At 39.0% G+C, this 20,297-nt stretch overlaps 1 protein-coding gene across 1 annotated transcript; it reads right to left on the bottom strand.

Annotated features, from left to right (window-relative positions):
- Positions 1 to 3,568: 3,568 nt before the first annotated feature.
- Positions 3,569 to 17,287, bottom strand: NADK (NAD kinase). Its single transcript, XM_008936007.1, has 11 exons — positions 17,115 to 17,287; positions 13,211 to 13,294; positions 9,307 to 9,436; positions 8,670 to 8,775; positions 8,350 to 8,435; positions 7,953 to 8,055; positions 6,961 to 7,112; positions 6,354 to 6,453; positions 5,564 to 5,721; positions 4,563 to 4,645; positions 3,569 to 3,791 (listed from the first exon to the last, which is right to left on the bottom strand). The coding sequence occupies exons 1-11, from the start codon at positions 17,285 to 17,287 to the stop codon at positions 3,644 to 3,646; spliced, it is 1,323 nt and encodes a 440-aa protein (XP_008934255.1). The 3' UTR covers positions 3,569 to 3,643.
- Positions 17,288 to 20,297: the final 3,010 nt, after the last annotated feature.

Here is a 20,297-nt window from a genome sequence, read left to right as displayed (position 1 = left end):
ACACATTTTCCTTTCTTTGATAAACTCTCTTCTCCATGCTATATGAGAAATCTCTCAAAACCAGCACGTAGAGAGGCTACTTTTTGGTCACAGTGTGCAAAGGCAAGGATAGAATGGGCATTTAAATGACATTTTCAACCTTAAATTTACGAGGTATCCAAATCCTCTGACATTATCTCAGATAATTGCATTTATCTATTTCTTCCCTCATTTCTTTTACTCTTGAGCCCTCAAAAAAGTAGTTAATGCAGCCCCTCTGGTTGTATGGAAGATCAGTTTCAATTTGCCCAGAAAATCTTTTATTTTGAAACTTTGGGGAAAAGACTGGTATCACAAATATACACCTGGAAAAGCCTCAGATGTACTTCTAGAAAACAGATGCTCCTGTCCCATGAGACAATGTACCAAAACCCCACAGTGGACTTTTGCCTCCCAAGCAAGGAATTGTGTGTACCTCAGTTTATGCTGTCGACAGTCAAAGTGCTGCTTCACAAATCCAGCTTTACAAAAAGTTTTTATTGAAAGAATTGAAAAATAGTTGTTTTCAACAATATTTAAAACAAGTTTTCAAAGCATTAACAATATGTAACAGGATTTTTCTTTTAAAAATTCAGTATGCTGCTTTGTTCCACACTACATCAGCTCTTAGTAACTTCTTAAACTCTCTACTGGAGAATTTTTTAGTTTTCTTGTTTTAGAAACCAAATTAATTTCCCAGCTTCCATTTTGGCCCTTTGTAGCCTGGAAAGGATTTGTAGGTACAGTGACATTTTCAAACCCTTATATTAGATACAGTGCTGTTAATCAGCAACCCCTCCTTCACTAGCAGAATTTGAACAAGTTACTTTTAGCAACCTACCTCAATTAAATGACAATATTTTACTGCCAATATACCCAAGTCTGCATTACAGCTTTTTTTTCTGGTTCAGCTGTGGTGTGAACAGAAGTTACCCACACTTTAAGCAGTTAAATATCCAAACTTTGAGTGCTGCTTAAACCTCACTAGCCTGCTTCTGAGTGGGTGGTTTGTGGCTTAAAGGCCTCGAAGAGGGACTTTGTACAGTTAGATAAATTTGTAACGTATTAACAAAATTTGGGTTGTGTTTTAATATAAAGCAGCTAGTACAACTGGAATCAATGCAGCTTTCTGAAGAAAAAGCAGAGACTAAAGTCATCAGTGACTTTCTTTCCTTCAGTCCTTTCCTAGCTCCCTACTTGGCTGAGCAGTGATCCAAGTAAGATTGTTATCAGGTGGGAATATTTGTACAAGCAGAACTGCAGAAGCCTCAAAGCCAGTAATGCAATTGCAGTGCATGGTACATTGAAAGAAAACTCCTGACCTAGATCTAGCCTAGAGGAAGTAGTTAGGTAAATTGTGATTACAGATTTCATGAACTACACACTCTGAAAATTAAAGTTTGTCAATTCAGTCAATAATAGCTTTACTATTATAAAAAGCATAAATAAAAAGTGCTGAATATAGTTTTATCTTTAAAAAAATACTAGATAAGGCTCATTAATCATTTCGCCTCACCTCTGCAAAATGATTTCCACTTCCCAGCGTGCCTAGCACTCTGCTTCTCTTCCACTTACCAGTACAGTCATAGATCCACTATACCCTGTTCCTTTTCTCAATTATTGCATGTTTAAATAAAATAGTTTCAAAGCAAAAAATCCGACACTTCTCTAGTTCAAAAGTAAACAGTTATTAACTAACTGAAAACCCCACCTAGGAAACCCGTAAGCAGCTTCAAAACAGTGATAAAACAATTACTGCAGATTCAAGTGAAAGATAAATCCCAAAAGCTATCTGGATTTTCTCCAAGATACTACAAAATTCATCTATTTAGATCAAATCAAACCAACATTCTATTTTACAAAATTTACAAACCAAGTGTTAATTTATATGAACACATTTTGTCTGTGATTTGTATCATTAACCAAGAGTTTGCTTCTCTCTTATGGAAAAGTGCTCTCACCAGCATTTAATAAAATGAGACAGACTAGGGCAGCGCTCAGGATGGAAAAGACATTATTTAAACCATCAGAGGACACAGGTTAGGCAGAATTTGGAAATCAATACATTTCCCATTACCACTTTGGACCACATAAACAACGTAAGACAATCATGAAAAGTTCAACAGAGCTTCTCACTCCACTTCCAAGGAAATCCCACCTTAATCAGTAAATTAATTCCTCCACAATATTATGCTATAGGCTTAAGTTTAAACAGATAATGTCCATTCCTTTTAATGACCAATGCAGCAAGACTTTGAAAATGCTGAAGTTTAGATAGGATGATCATGAGACTGCACCACAAAGAACATAAATGTAAACATTATATTTAGGGTTGATATTTTTCAGTTAAAGTACAGTACAAACCCTTTTTCCCCCCCCAACTAGTTTTCTGTTGTGTTTTTTTCTTTTTCTTTCATAAAAGCACATACAATAAAATATGTACATAGAGGAGTTAGAAATATTTGAAAGCATCTTAAAAAAGTAAATACGAGACTTAGAATATCTTGAGTGTGCTGAAGGCACCATTGCTACTCTACTGGGAATGTGTCCTCTCCTTCAGGAGCCTACCAATGCAGTATCCCCCGTCCACATTCCTCAGCACCAAGAGCTGGAGGTGACTGGTGGAAGCTGAGGGTGTGCAGGGCCTAGTCTAGGATATGCTTCTCCTCAAGACAACAGCAGTACTAAACAATATAGTAGTAATTGAAGTCCAGATTCTTCTTGAACACTTGGAGAACTGGGTTTTTTCTTTTTACTTTATCGTGTCTAACGCTACCATTTATTCCAGGGAATCAAACAAAAATCCTAAGAAAAACCAAGCCATTGATGATTCCCTCCAACAGGAACTGCAGAGCTACAAACCAGCCCAGCTACAAAAACTGAGATCACTCTAATAACCAACTCAGTCCATGCTAATGCTCGTCCTTGCTGTTTGTATTTACCCAGTGATGACAGCCAAGGGTCAAACACTGCTCAAATGGGCATAAGATACATAAATATGTATATATTAAAATATAGATATACTTTTTTTTAAACTAGTTTCATCTATTAATAATAAACACTCTTTAGGGGTGTTTCTTCACAGTGTGTCACATTCACAAATAAGGAGAAAGTATTTTAAGTGTTGCCTTGATGGGGAACTGTTCTGGGCAAGACATATTTAAGCTAACAAAGAGGAGCTCTTGGGGCTTTAAAAAAAAATTTCTTAGAGCCTTCCTATGCATAGCAGTCTTAAATGGAATTGAATCTATGCCAAATTAAATATTTTAATGCCACTTTTCTGTTATGTATCTACATTCAGCCTACCATGTTATTGGTAAGTTATAGGTTACAATCAGATGCAGTTGGCAATACCAATCAGGAAGAATCCATTTTCACATTGCTCATTTGAAGGAAATTCACACAGGATTAGAACAATCAAGAGCCTAATTTCTTCCATTCCTATCTTGGTGGAGGGGAAGCAGCACTGTCACTCCCAGCCACCAGCAGATCAGACAGATACAGACTAGAACCACTGTGCATGTCTGAGAAGGTGACCACACTTGTTAGCCAAAAACTTAAATCCAAGCACAGAGAAGGGATACTGCCACTGTCCATTCCCGTGAGTCTTGTTAGATGTAGACACTCAAAATTCTTCTTCTTCAACAGCAAAATTATTTTGCTTCTTCCGAACATTCCAGTGTAAACACTCAGCCAAGCTCTCAAACCAGTCGCTCACGGGGTCTCGGAAACAGATGGAAGGAAGGGGGTAGCAAGAGGTAGTGATGCTAATACTGCAACAACACAGAATACCCCAGTCAGTCACGGGCAAGGAACACCAGCTTGTTTGGTTTTAAAGTGATCTATCCACTATAGGCAATAGCACTACAAAACCTAGCATCTAGCAAAGGGCCACATCTCTTGTTTGAATCCTTACTAGTCTCCTGATCTATAGATCTTCCAACCCCAGAGGCAATACAAACAGCTCAAGGTGGAGTGTCAAGCCAGCTACACATTCTCCTTCCTGGCAACTTGTACAGACTAAGAAAAAAAAATAGTCATCCTGAATAGCACCTCTACCAGTGACACATCACACAGTTGCCTTAAATCATCTCCCATTAGGATAAGCCACCACATTTTGCACAGAAAACCTGGAAACTTCACACACTGCATTCTGCTCACTCCAGGCAACAGCACTGTGAGCAACCACAGCCACTCACTGAGTGAGCACAGTTCAAACCTGAGCCACTGCTCACACACAACTCCTAAGACTTAATTTAAACTTACAGAATTTTCTAAAGATGTGTCCACCTTCCTTGCCAAGCATGCAATGTTTACATGCTTTTGTCTCAAGATTTCACTTGCTTTCATGGTAAGGTCTAAAAAACTGAAGGAATTAAGTATTTTCAGCACAGTTTGTGCTGTAAGAGATATCAGGGTTTTTAAAAGCACGTTCCTTCATTGCCAATAACCCTTTTGACAGATGTTAGAGAATGAGAGGACTGCCTGAATCTGTATTTTCTATACTTATAGAGAGATGCTACAATCAAAAAAAAAGGCTTGACCTGTCTCCATGGCATATTTCCTGCCTCTTCCTTCCATCAAATGAAACCCAGGCTGTATTCCTGGCATCTGGAGAGAGCATAATCTGAAAGAGAGAAAAGAACTAAATTTCAGGTCCAAAACCTATTTTTACAGAGCCAGGAACAAACAGCTCCTCCATCCTCCCTCCAAGTACAGAACTGACTCTTCATAGCTTTACAGTTGCACTGAAATTTGTAATCTGCCTGTAACAGTGCAGTAAAATACCACATGAGTTCCAAACATTCCTATTAAAGGAAAAGAATTGTTGACCAGCAACACCCAATGACATGAAAGTAACTGTGGGCTGAGAGCAGTGCCACGAATAAACATTCAATTTATGTTGTAGACCAGGAAGAAAACCCACAGTACACACTTATTTCTTAACGCTAAGCTTCTAAAATCCCTAGGAGAGCCCTTCTAAACATTCCAGCTCTCTTCCAGCTGGAGGCTTGTAACAGATACAAGCAGCAGAAAGGAGTTCTTCCTTACAAATGGGTATTTGTTAAAAGTACACATTAACTAAGTCCATTTTACACTCAGCTATTACATGCCTTTTTTTTTCCTGCAAGACAGTATTAACAAAGAATGAGTGAATTGTATATCACTACCAATATCCTAAAAATCTGCAATATTTGTTGTTTTAGCCATAAAAGTAAAATTTTTCATTCCCTTGAATAGTAGTGATTTATGTGCACTTGAGCTGAAATTATGTAAAACTTTATCAGTCAGAATGCAAATGTACATATTCCCATTTTGCAGAATGTTACACAACAGCAATTAAGTAGGAAACTGTAAAATACTCCACTACTGGGGACATTATTTTAAACAAAGATGCATTCTTGAACCAGAAGAATGGTCCTCCTACAAATGGAGGAATGCAGGAGACACACAGCATTTCCTAACCCCTTCTACTTGGGTCAGGTTCAGGTGGTTGTTACAGAAGATTTTAACTATGAAAGAGAAATAAGGTAACACAGCTAACCTTGAGTTCCACCCCAGCAGGAACAACAATAGGTCTGAACGACAAGGAGTGAGGGCAGATTGGGGTGATCATTATTGCAGGAACATTGGGATGAATCATAGAAGCTCCTGCTGCAGCTGCATACGCGGTGCTACCAGTCGGTGTGGAGACAATGACTCCTGGGAAAGGAGCAAAACTTTCACTTACATGAGCATTACAATCAATGGTGTGTTTCAGAAGAGGACTAAGGAACAGCACTGTGATGAAATTGAAGCAGAGAACGTATCAACTTGTATTTCACAGGAGAATCACAGTCTAATACACAAAAAGAAACTCTTCTAATCCTGGCAGAGCACTTTCATTCTATGGGTTCACCTAAGCTGCATAAACTAGATCTCAGGTTACACAACTCTCTAACAATGACACTCATTTTTTCTCAAGAGTACCAGCTTTAAAGATAAACCTCTGCATTTCATGAGTTGAGATCTTAGGCCTTTAGCAAACTTCAGATATCCAAGCAAATTTTTTTCTGAGCTGTTTCTTGCCCTGGGCTCCAACATATGTATCACACCCAAAACAACTGCCACTTGCCTTCTCAAGTCCATAAACAAAGCTTACAACACTTTAGTGCTTCATTGTGGAACATGTTAGTTACCAATTAATAAATATACCTGTTCTTTGCACATTAATGTGTTCTGTCACCAGTGAACTGAAGCTTGAGATTTTGTTTCTGTGTGAGAAAATCCTTCAGTAAAACAGCAACAGTCTCCACGTGAACTGATAAGCAATTTACCTCAAGAAGCAGACTCACCATCTCCTTGCACTGTTGTTATCAGGTGTCCATCTAGAAAGACATCTACGTTGGAAAGGTAAGAAGAAGGACCACGATCCACTACAACTTCATTTAGGACCTGCCAGGACATGAAATATTGCAGCAGGCTGCTATTGCTGACTTGGCAATGTAAGACATGACAAGCTGAAACACGCTTTCCAGATCTTGGAAAAATTCATGCTGATTTAGTACCAGCCACATTAAGACTCTTTACACTTCTGTCTTATCAAATGCCACCTTGAGTTTTTAAATATTAAGAATTACTTTCAGAAGCTGGTTACGAGCAATGTGCAGTTTTTCTTCTCACTTATGCAAATCTGGGATTTCCCATTTTAGAACTACTGTTTTGTTCTCAAAATAGAAGGAAATTATTACTGCAGGAGAGTACAACATTAGCACTGACAACTGCAGAAAGTAACGAGGTACACCACTGCCTCATTATTTAGTGCACAGGTGAATCAGAGCAATACCCATCTGCCCAGCACTGCTAGGCTAACGTAAGTGAACTAATGAAAAAGGGAAAGCCATAATAAAACAAGGACAAAGCAACTTACAAATAGCATGTTATTTTATTTACTCCTCTAACCTGATACTGCATGATTTGCTTGCCCATTTCTTTCTCTACAGCTGCAGACACCACGCCGTTTTCCTCTATGCCATTTTGGACTGTCAGCTTCTCCCTGTGCTCCTTGACCACTTTCACTTTCAGCCTGCTTCGGAGAACGAGCGCCGCGTTGCCTAGAGGTGGAATACAGGAGAAAGGACACAAAAATGATATGCTGCTGTAGCACATGAGCCCCTGCAAGGCCCAGCAAACTGCACAAAATGCCATCTGTCTATGCCTGTGCTTTCAACATGCCCAGTTTCATTCACACGATAATTGTCTGCATTTGCTTAAAGCTCAAAACTCGTTTTTAGCAGTAATGAGCAAAACTGAAGTCAAATTTTAACCCAGTCCTTCCTCCCTTTCCTCAGAGTATAAAAAGAAAATTTAAGGCTTTACATGGACATGATCAAGACTGGAAAACACTGTCAGGCTCATTTGATCTTCACTAAGACACAAGCTAAGCCTGAATCAGTGCATTAGAAACACCTATTGAAAGAGAACATCTAGCAATGTGAGAATTTTACATATCTTTTCAAGGATCTAGTTTGGATGCAGTTCAAATAACCTCAATATTGAAGGAAAAGTATTTCTTTCCTCAAATAATTTATTTTCCTGATTGCTCAGTATTTAAGCTCTACAATGCTTAGACAAACAACTACCACAGACTTCAGGGCTACAGTCTACTTGTATTTTATCTGTCATTTAACATAAATTCTGCATCATCTTTTTTGTGTTTATTCCACACAGGAAAAAGTTATTTCTTAGCCATTTTCCCTTGCAGAGCAGTACAGAAAGCAGCACTGGATGGGTCAATGCAATGCAATACTTTTGTTAGTTCAGCATATGCTTCTTGCCACTTAGAGTTTTATGGGACAACCTAAACGAGCTGGTTAAGTAAACATACTGGTCTTGGAAAAAGCTACAGAAAAAGTAACAAAAAGATACACCACACCTTGTTCCCTTAAATTTACCTTCTATAACCTGAGTGACTTGGGACTGAAAATTCTCAAAATTAAATGGAGTAAGAAATCCAAGGGATCCCAGATGAAAAGCCATAACTGGAGGTACACTACCCTATCAATAAAGAAAAGAATTTAAAAGCTACTGAATAAAAGCAATTCATACTTCAACTAATTGCCTGCAAATATTTTGACTATTGATGTAACTTCAACTGTGCATAATGAAAACAATACATTACATACACTGTTTTCAGAATGTATATGGTAAAACAGGCTTGATAAAAAAAAAGAAACGAGCAACAAAGGACAAATGCTGTCCTCAATAACAAAGGAAAAAGACCAACCCAACAACCTTCAAATACTTCAAAAAGAAAAGAGGTCTTTGAGTCTATTGCTCATGGAGACTAACCTGGAAAAGGGAAGAAGCATAAAGTAAGGTCCCATCTCCTCCCAGGCATATGATAAAGTCTATCTGATTGGAGATATCATCATAATCTAGAAGGATATTGAAAAAGAAGATTTGAATTAAATTTTATCAACAATTTCCTAACATAAATCACGTGCAGCATGCCAGCATTTGCTCACAAATGCCAAAAAACCCAACTCAGATGTAACAACAGCTGTTTGCAAAGGACACAATAGCTTTACCAACTTGACCAAGGACTAATGCACTATCAAGACAAATAAGCAATACACTTCAACATGGCTTTCAAGAAATCGTCACCATACCTTCTCTGAAGGTGCAAAATTTTTTCTTCACTGGTCCAAAATTATCATCATTAGCTATAGCAGGGTCTTCCAACACTTTTTTTTCTACATACACTATCATGTTGTTCTCCTTAAGAGAAGAAAGATAAGCTGGTTAATAACCTTTTAAAATGACAAAATATTTGACTCTCACCAGAGTTTACGTTAAACATGTAAGTAACATTTTACAGAAATGGTCTCCATCTGTTGGGTGTAGGGTTTATTTTTAATATGTGGTCTAATTCTAATGAGAATATTACAGCATGCACTGACAATCTAATTAATTGAAGTTAACTTTGGAATATAGATTATATGACAAAGGAACATTGCTCTTTGCTGGAGACTCTTAGTTTTTTATATCCCACTCCCTGTAACTCAGGATTGCAGACAGAACAAAGCAAAAGTTTTAACTTTACTCTTTTTAAGCTCCATACTTAAAAGTACTTCAGTACTGATCTTTAGCTCTGAAACAAGTTTTAGACTTGCAATGGCAGTGGGTAAAATGATTTGTTTGCACTATACAATTCTGCACATATCTCATTCAGCAGAGTCTGTAAATGAAAACAGTTCAGATGTAAAATTTTTAGTTATGCTAAAAACAGAACTGACATTTCATTACCTCAGTAAGATACACACAAAGCTCTTTAAAAGGCTGCAGCAGACTGGCATCACGGATCTTCTTAATAACCAGGACACTCTTGGGAGGTTTGTTCCATGTCAACCGCTGGCTTGCTGGATCCTGAATGTGCCTACACAACAGATAAAGACAATTTTACTGTATTCTGCTTTGACAACACTCTGCTCTGTTAAGAATATATCCTTCATTATAATTGCATGCAGTCCTAGAACAGAAAGATGCAACAGTTCAAAGGAATCAGAAAAAGCTACAGCATAAACTTTTTTCCCATCCAATACCATACATCAAATTCAGTCAATGAAAATGTAAAAAACTGCAATAGTTCCAACCCAAATATTCATTGCAGCAATGGTCCCTTCAGCACTTTTTCACTGACACCAGCACACAGTTTTCTCAATACAGTTTGAAGCCTGTAAATGCAGACACAAATTCTACAGTTTTTTTCACTAATGCTAAAAAACATTACCACAAGAGAAAGGCAAATAATTAAGATTCACACAGCCAACCATACTAAATCCTCAAGATCAGCCTTAACAACTAGAAAAAACCCTACAGAATGAACTCTCCCCTGGGAAGGGTGCATTTGTATCTCTTACGCTTCCTCTTGTAAAGTCTGAGAAAGGCTTAAAGAGGAACGGCCGCCTGCATACGGCCAGTCCAGGCCAACATCACAGAAATAGCACAAGTGCTACTGCACTTTAAAAATAAAATAAACTTAACTTTAAAAAGTATTTTTAAACTACTGTCTGCCTACTGTCAGGAGAGCACTGTAAGATTTGAGAACCTCAAGAACTAAATATAAGTAAACAGTGTTGTGGCTTTCCAGAGGGTTCAGTACCAGAACACTCCAGTTGCTCTCTAATCTATTTAGCTGATTTAGGAATACCCAGCTGTATTTTTCTTCTTTCTTTATATCCACTTCTGAGCTACATGATTTCACTGCTGCACCTCACGTATTACAAGCATCCCATCCTTTTCCATATGGTGCAGCTATAATCCATAAAGCAAAGCAGATTAGAATAAATGCTGAACAAGCCAAATTCACAGAGATTTGGATTTTGCACTTCAAGAGTTAAAATAAAACAGATGATGCTGCTGGAGGTGGAATAATCTGCTCATTTTCCTTTCCAAAATACCTGTATTCTACACAGAACTACAGCAGAAACTACAGGTTAATGAAGCAGTCTAACATACATAACCACTACTAACACACACGACTATGAATTTGGAAAGTGGAAAGCTCCCTCTCACTTCATTAACCAAACAGCTAAACTGAAAATAAAGTAAAATAAACCAGGAAGAGTTGCACTAAGGTGTTTGCTGCTGCCAAACAGTCTAAAGGAACTGAAGCTGCAGTTTTAGATGCTATTTCCAATCCAAGTGGTGACTAAAGAGCGTTTTCTATACTAAAGTTCATTTTATAAAATTAACTTTTTCCAGTCTCAATACTGTTAAAAGGTAAAAAAATACATAGATAAACCACTCACAAAGCCATTTCAAAACCATTTCTAAAGCTGGCAAAGGATGCAGCACTGCTTTTCACTTAATAAACCCAGAACTAATACAGACTTCACTCAAAGGAGACAGGCTGCCTATTTCAGCTGTACTCACCAACTCCACGTAGGTCTATTAAATGAAAGATTATTCATAACATGCTTTAAGATTTTCATGTTTCTTTCCAGCAGTCAGGCAAATGTAACAGCTCAAAAAAAATCACTTATTAATAAACTGCTACCTCAAAAGAAAACATTTTTCCCTGAATTTTTTCCCAGTTAAATATTTCAATCAGTCCTTATAAAAAACTGAGAGGCTTTACAGAAAAACCCTGTGCAAGATGTTTATGACAGATCTTCAGAGGTCAGATTTCATAAGAAAGATCATATTTCAAGAAAGAGTTTAAAAACAGGTATTTGACCTCCCTCCTCCTCAAATCAAACACCTGATCTTTTCTTCCCCAGAGCAGTCCCTGAATTCAGCCAGTCCTCTTACGTAACAGTCCTCCTGAGGCAGGTCTTTTAACACAATCCTCAATGCCAAGACCTCCACCAGCCAATGCCTGGACATAAAACTTAAAATGCTGTGTTAAAAAATCCTCTTCAGTGAAGAAAGCTTCTTAATTTCTTCTCTACTAACCGTGGAGAAGGAAAACCCCAACAAAAAGGATATGCCTGTTTCGGAAGCTGCAACAAAAGCCTCATGCATCTTAAGAAGAACTCATCTATAATCTTGTCTTCAAATAGTCCTTCCCTGCCAGCCCCTGAGAGCCCCCTCTCCTGCCCAGCTCTCCTGCACCCTGCTCCCTGTTCCTGCACCCAGCATTGCCTGCAGCCTCTGGGCTGAACCTGTCTTGACACCACGGTTATATTGTGCCCTGCTGGCCCGGCCCACGGGGAGGAGCACCTTCAGTCAGGTGGCAGGCACACCATCCAGGCTGGGCTTTCAGGGGAACTGCAGCCCTTCCAGCCATCAACTTTAGAACAGATAGAAGGAAAGAATGAGGAAGCTAGGAGTTACTGTACCACTGCAAGACTTCCACCACACCCTCGCAGGAAATGTTAGGATACTATCAACCTGTTCTGAGGAGGACTAGTGCTATTTAGTTAAAGATTTATGTAAACAAATACTTAAGTACCATACTTTTAACAGAAACAACCACGACATAAAAATTTTTAAAGGGTCAAAAATAGGGACCACTAACTTGGTTGATCTGTAGAACCCTGACATTCCTCATTTCACCAGGGCAAGACATCATTCATTAAGTAATACCTGGTGTAAAAAAAAACACTTTTATACCACCTAACCTACACAATTAGTGTTTCTATGGGTGCAAAGCAGAAACCAGCTACTGAGCAGATGCTTAAAGCTCCCTTCCCAGCCCAAAACATTCTATGACTCTTATTTTCACATTAAACTTATCAGGAGTCTAAAAGTAAACTTGCCTTAATGATATTTATATGCTGCAAGTGTCATAGATCAACACAAAAATTCAAACTATGAGCTCAGACATGTAGTACCAAGAGAGGAACATGCTCTCCTCAGATTTCACAGTACATAGAACAATTTCTCCTCCTTTCCTTGTGTGGTCCATAAAGTTTTGCTCATTCAGAAACACTGCTCTTTACATATTTCAAGTGGATGGACTAAACAAAATGCTACCAATAGCTTCTCCAGTCTGCTATAGGTGGTGTTTACTGTCAATTATGTTGGAAAGTGCTTATTACAGTTGCCATTGTTGACATCAAACTATGGATTTAAATTATGAAAAACATGTCTAAACAAAACTTCACTACTTAAATTATTCATGTGCCCTGCCACATTTTTATGTGAAATAGTTACTTTTTTTTTTTCTGAAATAGATATATTGAAGTGTGAAAAAAATCCCATTAGTTTAGGTAGTAGATAGTGGGCCTAAGAACACCACATTAATAATGTAAAACCAGTAAAATTCATTTCCTCTTCTGCCTGTGAGCCTGCAGGAAGTATTCCAACAAGCAAACCCACTGTAAATCCATCTACAGAAATACTGATTATGTTCGACCGTCCCTTGAGAGAAAAAATCCCAATGACATTCAAACCCATATTATACTTTTCAACATGCAGGTGAAGCTAATGGATGTCTAAGGAGGTTTTCCTTAAGAAGACAGTTCAGCAGTGCTACCCATTCTCCTCTCAGACTGACACCTTAAATGGTCAATGTCTGATAAAAATGCCTTTTTTTTAGCCAATTTTGGCTAGGCAGACCCCAAGCTGGCAATCAAGCAATGTGAAAATCTCTAAATACCAGGTAAAATACAAACAGTGGTGATGAGGGGGTGAATAGTGGAAAATCAAGCTTTTTCCTTTCACACAGAATAAGCATAACACCATTAACTTGACAAGTACTTACATAATCGTTTTAGGATTTTGCAGCATACAGGCCTTTGGTCCAAATGTGGTCACTGGGCATGGTCCATGCAAGGAGCGTGTCCTCCTAAATAAATACATAGAAAAAACTGATCAGGAAGTCAAAGAAATGTGATGACAAACTAGGTGTAACTAGCTACACAAGTCCCAAAAGTGTTTCTTTGAAAAAGCTGCACTAAGCAACACAGGGCAAAGTACATTTTTTTTAAGCCTACATTTGTGGTTGACCAGCCAAGGTAATTTTACAGATATTAGCTCTCATGTTTCAAATCTAAAACTGAACTCCTGTACCTACACCCTGAAAGTGATTTTAATAGAAGCCTCACTCACAGTTTATCCCCTCTACATACTGAGTAATCACTTCCTAAACATTAGTACCAGGGACATACTCTTCTTCTGTTCATTTCATCTTCACGTTGTGCAGGGGAGGCATCACAGCCTCACAATATGGTCAGGTTTTCTCAGGTTGGTTCTGTGACTTCCTGTCAAGCCTGCAAAGACTTTATTTAATCTCACCTCTTCTGGACACTACAGTACAGAACAGTACCACGTGTCTCTCAGAGAGACCCAAAAAATGTGGAGGTAAATCCCAAATTATAAAAACATAATACAAGCAAATTATCCAGTGAGAGACTTGTGGCTACATTCAAAAGCAACTCAAAGTACCTCTAACAACAGCAGCTGAGCAAAAGAGCAGCAGCGTTCAGTTTGTGTTATGCAATTCAGTAGTCTCACAACTTTCACTTAATGAGCATGCCTAATAAATTAATTAAAACACAAAACGTAAGCCAGGGCTTTTGTTTATATAGCATAAGCACTTTCTCTTCCCCAGTGTTTTGGCATGCATTAATTTCTGTTGGCAGGGAGCAAGCAAACCACTAAGCACACAAACCAAACCTGTCAGCCTAAAACTTGTTTTCAGGCAATGTTCTCAGCAAACAAACAGCCCTGACTGTTGGTTGGGTCCTCAGAGTGTGCACAGGAGGAGTCTGCACCAGTTCCCCAGTGGCAGCAGCTTCACTGCCACACACACACACACACACCAGCCACAACCATTTTTTTCCCCCCTGTATTTCTTGAAGCACTACATCTTAGATAAGAGCACACACTCTCAGAACAGGACAGGCAGAATGGTTAAATCTGATGTGAATAGACATAAAATAGTTTAATGAATGCTCTTCTCAATAAGGTACAGTAACATACATAAATTAGGTTTCCCCATGTCAGTCTCAACAAGCATTTACAATGAAATCTCCAACATCAAGTAAACACCTTCAGATTTTTTTTTTCCCCCATGGTCATGCCACAGTAATGGTGTCCTGATCACTTAAACACTTTTGTTGTTTAAATCTTTGCACTTAATATATTAATAAAGTGCAAATCCTTCAATTCTAAGGTATATGGAGATATTTATCTGTAGTACCAGGCCTTAGTTTGGAATAGGTAGAAAAAAAAAGCATTTTTTTTTTGTTTATCTAATAAGAGCTAATATGATCTTTGTCTTCAAATAAATAGGATCTCTGAAATGTCATTTATTCTCAAATTTAAATCCCACCCAGAGCACAGGATTACTCCTGGCTCCAGGATGAGATGATCTGCAGCAAGTCAGAATTGTTGTGCCTTGCTTCCCTCCCACCTCACTCAGCAAATCTGTACGTGGGGGCAACACTTACCCCAGTCATGTCACTGGTGAAACATGAGGTAAATGCCAGCAGAATTATCCCATTAAAAGGAAGGGGAAAACATGCCTTTCCTGTGCCTAATTCAGTTATCACAGGAACTGGTAACTAACCTATTGCTTCTGAGCAAGAAATCATTACTGCTCTGCCTTCTATTGTGTGTATTATAAAGTAGCTCAGACCAGCCTGATGACTCACTCTTTGTGCTAAAAAAATCCCTTAGAAATCTAATAAAAATCAAAACCAGATGACAGGTTAAAAAGACATAATTAAGGAATAACTGCCACATCTGATTTGTTCCATACCTAATAAAGTGTATGTAAGATTTGAATCCCAATACTGAAAATAAGCATTTAATTTCCTATATCGAACACACAGAAGTGATATTTATTTTTCAAACCTTTTTTTCCATTTATACATCCAGGCATAAGTAATGCAGCCAGATAAGATTATTACTAAGTGTTTTATAAAGTTTACCTTATTTCTATTAAAGCAGGAAAAGGAGCAAGGACTGACATCATTAGAGATGAATATGTGTACTAACACATGTAAAGGAACAGTGGGTATTTATCTGCTTTAGAACAATCACACTTTAAACTGGAATAAACAACAGCCTGGCAATATCACCTCCCACTTCTTGCTCTCTCAAACTTCTCCCAAATAACTGTCTTTTTTGTCTTCTTCCAACACAGGTCGTTATTGTGTGCCACTCCCAGTAATGGGCTAAACTCTATTCCTACAAGAGACATTAAATATCCACTTCTGGCCTTCCTAACATTCAAAGTTTTCTCTCCAAGCTCTATTTAGTTGTTAGTACACATTTTGGTTGAGTTTTTACTTGGCTTTTTTAGTACTCAATCTACGTGTGAGTGAACAGAATTTGAAGCTGTTTGCAGTCAGACTGTCTTTGCTAAGAGTGAGCAGCAGTGCCCTGGAAATGACACGTCTTTTAGGCAAATACACTTCTCAGTTGAAAGCAGACAGGCAGCTCTTCAGTCTGAGTGCTACACAAGGAGCCTCACAGCACTTTCTGACACCCTGCAAAACGCCCTGTGGCAATTTTATACTAAATTGACAACCACCAGTGGATGAATGCAGAGCATCTTAATGAAAAAAACACCTCCAATAGCCCTGATTCAAACCCAAAATGGGTAGGGTCTACCAAAATCACTCCTATATAAAACGAAAAAGTAGTTATTTAGCTAAATGATAACAATACACAAAAAAAATTAGGCTAGATTGCAGAGGTTGACTGTAGTCTTTATTCTTAAAGGTTTAAGCAGAGAAGGGAAAAAACACCAGTCTAACAGCACACTTTTAACACAGTCTTACTTACTGGCTAACACACAACCTAGTAGCTGGAACAGCAGTCAGAGCAGTCCTTTGTGAACACTTCCCAAAAGCATTAAAGTACTCTGACTTTCTGACAAAACAAGTATTTTCCTAATCTTTTATGCTCTTCAGATAAAGGCTTTCATTACGCTTCCCTTCACCATAAAGCTTCCCCCTGCCACCTTCAGCCTCACCCATGTAAGCTCTGCCATGCAAGAGCATTCCTACCAGCAAAGCAGAACTCTGGACAAGAATTTCATCTGCTGAGCAACTCCTCCATGCTCCTGCCCGTGCTTTTGGTCCCAAGGCAAGGTGAAGCTCTGCCACGCTTCCCACAGGACCACGACACGGGGCTGCCACAGTGTACTATTCAATATTTACAACAGGTTCAAAGATCACCAAATCAGAAGTCCTATGCAAGCTGTTCACATGACACGAGCCTTGCAACTAGATTAGAAATTTGGCTCAAGGCAAAACCAGGCATTTCTCACTGCAGTGGAACAATCTGCAAGCACCAACTTACTTGTGCTGCCTCACATTTTACCATATAACTTAAATACACAGGTTTTTAAGACACAGCACTAGAGCCCTAACAGCCCTTGCAACCAGCCAGGACCCGTTCACATGAACATCTCTTTAGATGACCACTTACATCACCCACAGCACAGAACACAATAGGATGGTTCACTAATCATCTCCCTCTTTATTACCACAAAACACTGGGTTTATTTCTGTTCGCTATTGCTCATCAAAATTACAAGGCTGGTCATACAGAAAGGGAAGTGAAAATGAAAATCTAGATAACTCAGTTATTTTGAAAATATCTTTTTTATTTTTCTGAAAGATGGCCACAGCAGGAAGAGCCAAGAGCCATACCGGAATTCTTTGGTGCTTCCTAGGGCTGGTGAAGCAGACAGACTGCGTGACTTGGCTCGTCCCCTGCTCGTGCTGCTCCACTCCTCATCGTCGTGGCACGCTGAGCAGTGAAAAGCAGCATCTGAGCTCCCATCAGCCTTACTGCTACACAGTTTCTCTCGATTCATCTCCATACTGGAAGTGAAGGAACCTCAGTGAGAGAGAAATTCAGTTCCTGTGGAAAAACACCAGGAGAAAGGGGATAGGGAGGAGAGAGAAGAATCTCAGTATTAGCACAGCTAATAGACTAAGTATTAAACACTGAGTCGACACACTTTGATAAACAGTTCTTGGAAGGACCTGGGCAACTGAGAAGTTCTTCAAGGTTATCAGAAGACATGGGAAGGAAAAATGACCAGAATTAAAATGTGTATGTTCCCAGATTCAGAAGAGGCACAATATAAAGTTGTTTCAAGACCAGCACAGACTCACATCTCCAGTTATATATGGGGTCAAATAAAATTATTTTACATACTGAATAAGAAGAAAAGCTTTAAACATTTTCCAAGGAATAAAGACTGAGTAAAACCTATAAAGTCTCCTATTAGGTGATACATCTGTTGAACAAATAAAACTAGAAGAATCTGAACTATAACAGAAGAAAAAACAGTTAAAGTGAGCAAAAAAATAATCCAATAAACATAACCTTAGTAAAATTTCAGTTCTTCACAAAAGTTAGATTAATATCAAGCTCAGAAAGAGCTAAAAACAAAGTGGAGGGACGATACCAAAGTTCTTAAATCATTTTTGACAGACTAGGGAGATCATCCAAAACAAACAAAATGAAATAAGGACAAATGTGAAGTATTTCACTTCCACAAATAATCAGCACAAATATAAGAAACATCTGGCTAGACAGCAATTTTGCAGAAGTAAAAAAAAAAAACCTAAACAAACCCCAAACTTTAAATAACCATTCTCCCCAAAAAGTACCAGAAATCCCCTAATTTCTCATCATTACTTGAGCCAAATAGAAGATGCTTTTATAGAATATAAACAGAAAGCAAATTTCAGTGTATGAAAAAAACCTGCACTACAAACAAACAGGATCTCAGATCGGGCAGCCCAGAGGAGCAGCACATTCCTGAAGTCAGTTTCAACAGGGGAAAAACACCGGTTCATTAACAACGTGCAGATGTTTTTAAAGCAGTCTCATTATCTGGGATGTGCTTCCCACTGCACACAGCAGAGAACGGGCCATCACATTACTGCAGCCGTTAAAACACACTGTGCCTCTGGAAAATACTCACAGAATCACGATTTTTGGCTGCAAAGTTACCAGAGGACGACAATCTCCACAATTTTACCAGGACTACGTTTTGCAGCATCCCAGCTTTTAGGTAACAAAAGCGTTGATAAAATGAAGCTGTCATTTTAGACTGGGCACTGGCTCATCATTAAATTACAGCTCCCACCAAATCAAATTAGAAAATGCCTTTGCTCCAGCTTACCCTAAGAAAACATCGCTACCAAGAGGCACAATTACTGTCATCCATTAATAATTGATCAGATCCTGGACTTTTAAAGGTATCAACGTTCAGTTGCTGGTTACTCATTGCTTCCTATCACCTGTGACCATGACTCGGGCAACAGTCACATCCCAACACACCCACAGCCTGCGCTGCCAAACGGGCACACGCGGATCTGACAAGCCCAGGCAGTTAACTGTACATCATTTTCCTCTGCTTTCCCACTACACGGCTCATCAACTCCTCACTCCTCTTAATCCACGACCCAAACACTGAAAGCTTCACCTGGGCCTAGGAAAATTAAAATTACAACAATTCTTAACAATGTGTATGGAAATGCGACACCTCTGGAAGCAGTTTATGGAGAGTTAGTTTTCTCAGCAACTCAACAGTTGAAGCATCCTGTTGCACAGCATCACCCTGACAAAAAGGTGCAGGGAATAATAATTTCTACAGTAAGTAATAAATAAGGTGTGGTTTTGAGTGACTTTTTTTGAAGTGCCTTCATCTGACAGGTGCTGCCAGTGAAGAAAATCAGATTAGCACAAAACTGGATGTAAGGCGGTGTGCAGACCTGCTAAATACAGCCTAAGAACTTCCTATTCCCTCCATGTAATGCTTGCCAATTCAGGATGTTTCAACTACAGCTTAGACCCTGTGCTGTTTAATTAACATTCCCTCACAAGACCTTTATTAAATAAGCAGACTTGACATAAGGACAAAACTATCACTACACAGGTTCCAGGATGGGATCCAAAAACTTCCAGCACATGCCAACAAACACGTGAAAGGGCTGCTCTGCTCTAAGTCATGCCCACAAATTTGAAAGTTTTCATGTGCAGTCATAGCCGTGTGTACCCAACCTTGTGCTGCAGTCTCCCCTCTTTAAATACTGTCATTACAAATGAGCTCTCCCAGGAACCAGAACTTCACAGAGATTTCAACAAGCCATCTTTATGTAGGACACAACACCCTAGCACCACCAGAGCTTTACTTTAGAGTGCAATATCGTGACGGACTCGCACTCCAGGACTGCAGGAGTCCTAGTGACAGAGGAAGCCTGGAACGATTGTGCTAAGCTGTCACATGTAGGTGCTCCACATCCCGGTGCAGGCTCGCATCTCAAGAAACCCCCTTCTCCACTGTTTGACCCGCTGCATAGGACACAAAGAAAACCCATCTTCTGACGCAAGCAGCTCCACACCAAGCATAAGGCTGCAAATCATCAGCCTTAATGTTTGGGTTTTTTTAATGAGCGTGCTTGTAAACTGCAATTTTGTAACAAACTTCCTGTCAAATGCCTTGCCCTACATCATTATGCTTAGAGGATTACTGCAGGGTCCATCCTAACCAAATACACTACCTTAAACCTGCCTTCAAGACTGCAGCACTTCTAATGTCTCAGAAATTACATCAGCCGTTCAAAACTCCTCATTTTGTCCCTTAATATCCACCTCGTATTAGAGTGTAAGAGAACAATGTTATATCCAAAAAAACAGTACCACTTGCCCCCCTTGTTACAGAACCCTTTTGCTTAATCACTTCATTCTACAGAGAGCACTTTTTATTAAGATATTTTGCTGAAGGAAGCACTCCACCAGAGGTTACATGCATACAGCTCCATCCCGAAGGCACTAAGCCTCCTCTCATCCAAAAAATTAGGAACACCTATATT

The sequence above is a fragment of the Merops nubicus genome, unplaced genomic scaffold (genome assembly GCF_000691845.1).
Source record: "Merops nubicus isolate BGI_N331 unplaced genomic scaffold, ASM69184v1 scaffold1562, whole genome shotgun sequence".
NCBI classification, from domain to species: Eukaryota; Metazoa; Chordata; class Aves; order Coraciiformes; family Meropidae; genus Merops; species Merops nubicus.
This window is presented reverse-complemented; position numbering and strand designations above follow the sequence as displayed.